The sequence below is a fragment of the Arachis ipaensis genome, chromosome B3 (genome assembly GCF_059453495.1).
Source record: "Arachis ipaensis isolate K30076 ecotype BB chromosome B3, ASM5945349v1, whole genome shotgun sequence".
Classification (NCBI taxonomy): domain Eukaryota; kingdom Viridiplantae; phylum Streptophyta; class Magnoliopsida; order Fabales; family Fabaceae; genus Arachis; species Arachis ipaensis.
In genome coordinates, this window is record NC_142438.1 from 136,453,967 (window position 1) to 136,461,283 (window position 7,317).

The 7,317-nt window shown below is 32.2% G+C and overlaps 3 protein-coding genes across 4 annotated transcripts; all 3 read left to right on the top strand.

Annotated features, from left to right (window-relative positions):
- The first annotated feature begins 943 nt into the window (after nt 1-943).
- On the top strand, nt 944-1,390 carry LOC107631395 (uncharacterized). The gene has a single exon (XM_016334826.3). The coding sequence runs from the start codon at nt 944-946 to the stop codon at nt 1,388-1,390; it is 447 nt and encodes a 148-aa protein (XP_016190312.1).
- A 1,498-nt stretch (nt 1,391-2,888) lies between these two features.
- On the top strand, nt 2,889-3,335 carry LOC107631394 (uncharacterized). Its single transcript, XM_016334825.3, has one exon. The coding sequence runs from the start codon at nt 2,889-2,891 to the stop codon at nt 3,333-3,335; it is 447 nt and encodes a 148-aa protein (XP_016190311.1).
- A 3,317-nt stretch (nt 3,336-6,652) lies between these two features.
- LOC107631393 (uncharacterized protein At5g65660) lies at nt 6,653-7,317 on the top strand. 2 transcript variants are annotated; one of them, XM_016334822.3, is made up of 2 exons: nt 6,653-6,876; nt 6,956-7,317. In XM_016334822.3, exons 1-2 carry the CDS (start codon nt 6,682-6,684, stop codon nt 7,142-7,144), a joined length of 384 nt encoding a protein of 127 aa, XP_016190308.1. In that variant the 5' UTR covers nt 6,653-6,681; the 3' UTR covers nt 7,145-7,317. The 2 variants fall into 2 exon arrangements, with proteins under 2 accessions (XP_016190308.1, XP_016190310.1); XM_016334824.3 differs by having other exon boundaries at nt 6,655-6,876; nt 6,959-7,317.

A 7,317-nucleotide genomic window follows, 5' to 3' on the forward strand; every position in this document is an offset into this window, starting at 1 on the left:
AAATGATATATTACACTAGATTGTCCTACCAATTTTTTTGTGTCCGTGTTACATTCTTCTCCAATTGCAGACTTCTTTAATTATATTTCCTTTTTCTTTTCTGAACAGGAGGTGATTAATTTTGAACTATGAATTCCTACCATGGTTCTTAAAATCGGCCCCGAGATAGATGGAGTTCAAAATAAATTTTTAGCAGTAAGTGAATTGATCAAAACCTAAGAACTCAAAAATGTCTTAGGGGCATAAAATATCTAAATTAGGCGTCCTCCTAAAATAAAACAAGTTAGCATCTTAGTAATTAACTAGTTATGTTGAAATTTTGACTGATAGATGCGCTTAAATATCAGACAACAATACAACATATACAATTTATATAACATAATGGTTACCTGTGAGATTTAATTTAAATAAATAGTACAGGTCTTTTTCAAATTTATTAGTCCAGACAATAAGGTAGCCAACCGAAGCACGATTCAATTCATTATTACTCTGTGACATAGTATAATACTGTTTGTTAAGAATCGAGATCGCAAATAAACGTGTCATTGACTTTGAGACTTCAGCAAGGGGAAATAGTGATATATATAGTATTAAATTACTCTTTCACCTTAGTCCATGACAACAATAAAGAAGTCTTGTGGCTCACAAATTCAGCCTAATAGAATACATAAATTCAATTACAATTTTAGTCTTTATTATCTTATCTTGTCCTATCTTTATCTTATCTTTAGTTGTTCTTATCTTATCTTTATTTGCTTTTATCTTTCATAGGGCAATGCTCTATATATATTTAGTTTTACCTCATAGTTTACACTTCACTTCAATTCAATCAATAAACAAAGTAAAAAAGGCTCACTAGTCTCTCTTCCAAGTTCTAATTATTGTTACAATTACAAAAACCCTAATTAAGCTGATTTTGATTTTTGAATATCAACCACCAGCCATGAGCGTAGAAATCATAGACGGCACCACCATCACCAGCTTCGTGGAAGACGAGGAGGCCTTCTCCGCGTCAGTGAGCGATCTCTTCGCTGAACTGGATGCGGACAAAGACGGCCTCCTATCTTACATGGAGATGGTGAAGGAGCTCCAGAGGCTGAGGGTGATGGAGACGCACTTCGGCGTGGACGTGAAGCGCGATCCCGAGGAGGTGGCGCGTGTGTACGAGTCGCTGTTCGTGCAGTTTGACCACGACATGAATGGGAGAGTGGATGAGGATGAGTTCAAGAAGGAAACAAAGAAGATGCTTCTGGCCATAGCGAATGGGCTTGGATCGTTGCCGGTTCAGATGGCACTTGAACATGATAGTCTACTCTTGAAGGCGGTCAAACATGAATATTCTTGTGCTGCTGCTTCTGCTAATAATAATCTTCTTGCTAATGCTGCTTAGTTTAATTAATTAAAACACTTGTTTTTGTTATTATTCTTCATTATTAATCTAGCTTAGTGTCTTGTTCTTCTATCAGGTGTTTTTGTGATTTTATTATTATTCTTGTTCAATTTTTGTGCTTCTAATAGTGCACGTGACTACTCCTTCGTATAATGTTACATATATATAAAGAAATACAAAATATAATATTCTTCTTCTCTTATTTTCTTATTCTTTCACAATTTTATCATGGTATCAGAGCCTTGGTATCCTCTTTGAAAAGGATACATAAGCTATTATCTTTCTGGTGATAAATCACTCTACTTCTTTTTCAACCTCCTCCCACAATAAATAATCAATCTTCCAATTTAACTTAGAATCCAACCAATCTCTATTACACCCATCCAAGTAAAAATCCAACATCAGTCTCGGTTATCCCTGTTCTAACAAGAAACAACTATCATTCATGGAATAGTCATTATGGCCTGTCTGCACCTTCTTCCTTCTTCCGGTAGTTTTATCTGTGCCTTCTTCCGACAGTTATGTCTGCATTCTATTTCAGCAGTTTAATCTGTATTCTGTTTTAGCAGTTCCATCTACACTCTTATCGCGCTCTACGCGCCCTCTCTTATAGCGCTTTACGCGCCCTCTTTTGTTGCACTCTATGCGCCCTCTGAAGACCACTCTTATTGCGTCATACGCGCCATCTAAAGATCAATCTTATTGCGCTCTACGCGCTTATTTTTTCATTTTTCTTTTTCGCTGCTCAAGCGCAGCATCTCCTTTTATATTTTTTTTTTGCCGTCGGCAGCTCAAGCTCTGCCGCACGCATTTTTTGAAGATTGCTGCTCAAGCACAGAATCTGCTTTTATATTTTTGCCACCGGCAGCTCAAGCTCCGCCGCACGCATTTTTTTAAGATCGCTTCTCAAGCACAGCATCTTCTTTTATATTTTTGCTATCGGCAGCTCAAGCTTCGCCACACGCATCTTCCTCAGCGTTATCCCGTCAGACGCGTCTTCCTCAACAATTTCATCGGAACTTATCCAAGCTGTTGATTATTGACATCTACCATCCATCAGCTTGCGGGAACGTATTAAACTACTCTTCCACCTTAGCCCATGACAACAATAAAGAAGTCTCGTGGCCCACAAATTCAGCCCAACAGAATACATAAATTCAATTACAATTTTAGTCTTTATTATCTTATCTTTAGTTGTTCTTATCTTATCTTTATTTGCTTTTATCTTTCATAGGACAATGCTATATATATATATATATATATATATATATATATATATATATATATATATATATATATATATATATATATATATATATATATATATATATATATATATTTAGTTTTACCCTCATAGTTTACACTTCACTTCAATTCAATTCAATCAATAAACAAAGCAAAAAAGACCCACTAGTCTCTCTTCCAAGTTCTAATTATTGTTACAATTACAAAAACCCTAATTAAGCTGATTTTGATTTTTGAATATCAACCACCAGCCATGAGCGTAGAAATCATAGACGGCACCACCATCACCAGCTTCATGGAAGACGAGGAGGTCTTCTCCACGTCAGTGAGCGACCTCTTCGCTGAACTGGATGCGGACAAAGACGGCCTCCTATCTTACACGGAGATGGTGAAGGAGCTCCAGAGGCTGAGGGTGATGGAGACGCACTTCGGCGTGGACGTGAAGCACGATCCCGAGGAGGTGGCGCGTGTGTACGAGTCGCTGTTCGTACAATTTGACCACGACATGAATGGGAGAGTGGATGAGGATGAGTTCAAGAAGGAAACAAAGAAGATGCTTCTGGCCATGGCGAATGGGCTTGGATCGTTGTCGGTTCAGATGGCACTTGAACATGACAGTCTACTCTTGAAGGCTGTCAAACGTGAATATTCCTGTGCTGCTGCTTCTGCTAATAATAATTTTCTTGCTAATGCTGCTTAGTTTAATTAATTAAAACACTTGTTTTTGTTATTATTCTTCATTATTAATCTAGCTTAGTGTCTTGTTCTTCTATTAGGTGTTTTTGTGATTTCATTATTATTTTTGTTCAATTTTTGTGCTTCTAATAATGCACGTGGCTACTCCTTCGTATAATATTACATATATACAAAGAAATACAAAGTATAATATTCTTCCTCTCTTCTTTTCTTATTCTTTCACAATTACAATTTTATGATATAGTAAAATTCTTAAGCAATTAAATACATAATTCAACCCAATCTGATTTTCATTATTTTATTTTAAAGAAATAGTCTCCCAACATTTTTTTATCTTCTTTTCCTTTTTTTTTTTTTTGAGATGAATAATCTCTAGTTAAGAAATTGATATTCCTATTATCTCAATCACCTGTGTTTAAAAATTTAAGACAAAGAAGGAAAATTTAAAAAAATTTATTAAAAATATAATTATTCATGTGTTGTCTTCTTAAGTTTTTAAAATAAGTGATATAATTATGACATACTATTAAGATTTTTATAATCTAAAGATTTAGAATTCAATCATTATTATTTAAAAAAAAAATTTTATGTGTCTCTTTTCATTGGATTAAATTTTTTAGAAACAATATTTCATGACAAAATTTAATTTATATTTAGCTTTAAGAGAGAGACGAAAATTGTCTGGAATTTGAAATAACTATATATATATAGTTCGATTTATTATATTGTATATTTTTAGAAAATCAAACAGAATATATATAGTAAAAACGCAAAGAGATAAGATCTATTACGTTACGTTGATTTTGAACATAAATAATATAATCCAAATCCAAGAGATTGGAAAATACAGTTGGGAAGGGAGGGAGGGAGGGAAAAGGCAGCCCCACCCCCAAAATGGAACAAAAGTAGCCTTTCGTGGGTGCCAATAGCCGTTTTATATATTTGATGATCCCACAATTCCCACTCCACTATTTCTTCCTTCTCTTCATTTTCTTTTCTTTTCCCACTTTGTCTTGTGACAATTTCCATTTCCACGCAAGTCTACACTTGCAAATTTCTATTTTCTACTAAAAGTTCGTTGGACGACCCAACTTAATTTTTTGGAATTTTACACTACAAAAAACATTAAACACTGTTAGATTTATCAGCGAAATAAATTTGACAGTATAAATTTTGTTGATATAAATTTTGTTGACAAATTTATCACTAATGTCTGACGCTAAATTTAATAGTATTGAACATTTATTTTATAGTGTCAAGTAATCCACACTACAACTCGATCTCAAAAAAACTTTTTTGAATTCAAACTTTTGAGTTTCATTCGTTGGAATCATTATTTCATTTTTTCTTGAAGTTATATTATTATCTATTAGAGCCTTATCAGATCTAACATAACTCAATTAAGTACGGTTAAAAAAAGAAGAAAAATTTTGAATACAAAAATAAAATATGTAAGTCATTTTATTATATTTTTAAAAATTTATTTGTATAAATAAAAACGAGAGTCTCACTAAAATAGAAATTTATATATCTTATTTTTTGAAAGTTTAAACACTTCAATGTAATAAAATTTGTGGAGGACGAAAATGTTCAGCACAAAATTCTTTAAGAATTTATTTGGATATATATTTATTAAAATATTGAGTTAATAGTTAAATTAATTCTTAAAAGATGACTCATTTTCCATTAACAATGTTCATTAATGATTGACGATATAAAATATTAATTGACAGCATGCATGACATCTAATATGTTCAGTTGGACGTGAATAAATATATTTACAAAAATTTATCAATTTAGTCGCTAAATCATATTGAGATTAGGATTTACGTAATTGAAAAAAAGATGCTAAATTGATAGAGTTTCATAAATGTATCTAGTTAAGGTCAAATTAGATATGTTAGGTGTCATATATGTTATCAGTTAATATTTTACATTATTATTAATTGTTGATAAAAATTGTTAATGAAGTGATGAAAGAAGAAAAACAATTAACCCTATATTTTATTATTAATTTTTAAATATAATTAAATTAGTGAATTACAAATATATTCAAATAAGATGAGACTCAATACAAGAATAAGATCAAATTTATTGCTCATCATGTATGTTTATCATACTTTATACCTAAGCATAGTATTTGAAATATAATGCGATTAGACAGAAATACAATTGTGAAACCTTTATCTCATTTGTATTATCTTCACATTTTGAGAGGAAACTTTTGTTTGGAGCTAGGGAATCAGATTATTAATTGTAGTTTGAAGTAGTAGACATGTTTTGATGGTGGAAAAATGAAATGGTATCACATGAGTCAAGTGATATAATGGCTTTCGAGATTCAGCTTTGTATTGAGAGATCGTTGACATCCTAATTATATTATAAGCATTATTGGAATTTAAAAAATGACACTAAATTAATTTTTATTCTTTTTGTGTCAAGTTATTTCTCATACTGAAGGTAACTTCACATATTTTTTTTATATTGGACTAAAAAAAAATAAGTTACTTTAGTTTTAGTGCTAAATACCTGATGAAATTACGTTGATTCATATTAATAATTATACAGTCACAAAAAAAAATATTAATAATATACATTTTTTTATATCTAATCCAATGTAAAAGAGTACATGTGAGATCATTCAAGGCATGACAATTAATTCGACAAAAAAGATGTGATTACCAAAATTTTAAAATCTTAGATACCTTTTTAAACGCAAATGACCAAATTTAAAAAATTATTTATACTGTTTGTTTCTGAAAATATGATAAAATAATATATTAAAAATAAGACTTAAAAAATAGAGACGTAAAAATTAATATTTTTATATTTTATTTGATGATAAAATAAAATAAATTATAAAAATTTATTTTTTTAATTTAAAAATATAATTATAAAAAATTAATAAAAATAATTAAAAAATAAAAAATAAAATATATTTTTTTATTAGTGTCCTTTTATTCTTTTTATTAAGATAAATATAAAACACACTAATTCAATATTTTTAAATATAATATTTTTGTTTATATCTCTAGTTTGTAAAACACTCAGAATTTCGTAGAGGAAGAATGTTAGGGGGACAACAACTTTTGTGATTTGTAGTCATCAAATAGCCATTAATGATGGTTTTAATAGTATAAGATTAATGTGAAATTTCATCTAATGGTTCACTTTTCTTTGCTGGTTACATACTGGCTAAAATTTAACAAAGTTGCTTCCACTAGACTTTTCCTTCGTAGAGCCCACTTAAGTTCCGTACTGTGAGGCTGAGGGTGCGGGGGAGGTTAATATAAATTGGTTGAGATGGCATGATAGATCACTACACTGAAGTCTGAAGAGCAAGTTGAATTATGGAAGGGCAAGATCTGTCGCCACCACAAGTGGACGCATCTCGACCGTCGCTGGGTTTCCCTCTAGGCACTGCCCTCCTTCTGATCATCATATTCACCCTCAGCGGCGTCTTCTCCTGCTGCTACCATTGGGATAAGTTCCGCTCCTTCCGTCAATCCCAATTCCCTTCCTCTCCTACCAAATCCAACCTCAACGTAAGTATATCTATTCATTACCATTATTCCCTCTCTCTCTCTCTCTCTCTCTCTCTCCTTATTTTGTTTCTTTTGATAGCAGGAACCGAAGAAGCAAAACAGGGAAGAAAGCTTGCCGGTGTTGATGCCAGGGGACCAGCTTCCCAAGTTCATTGCGATGCCTTGCCCCTGCCAGCCGCCGCGGACTCACAAGGAGCACGAAGACAACACCGTCATTGTGAGGGTGGAGAAGCCACTGCAGCTGCCGGCCATCCCTTTATATTTGTGAGCTAGATAGCTAGCTAGTTAGAGTTATAATTCACATACCTTCAATACATATATGTATGTACAAGTATAAGATCGGTAGAGTTGGTAGAATCTGGTGACTATTCTATTTCATTCAATCATTGTACCATACGCCATGTAGCTGCTCTCCATCTAAATGCTTTTTTCTTTTTCTAA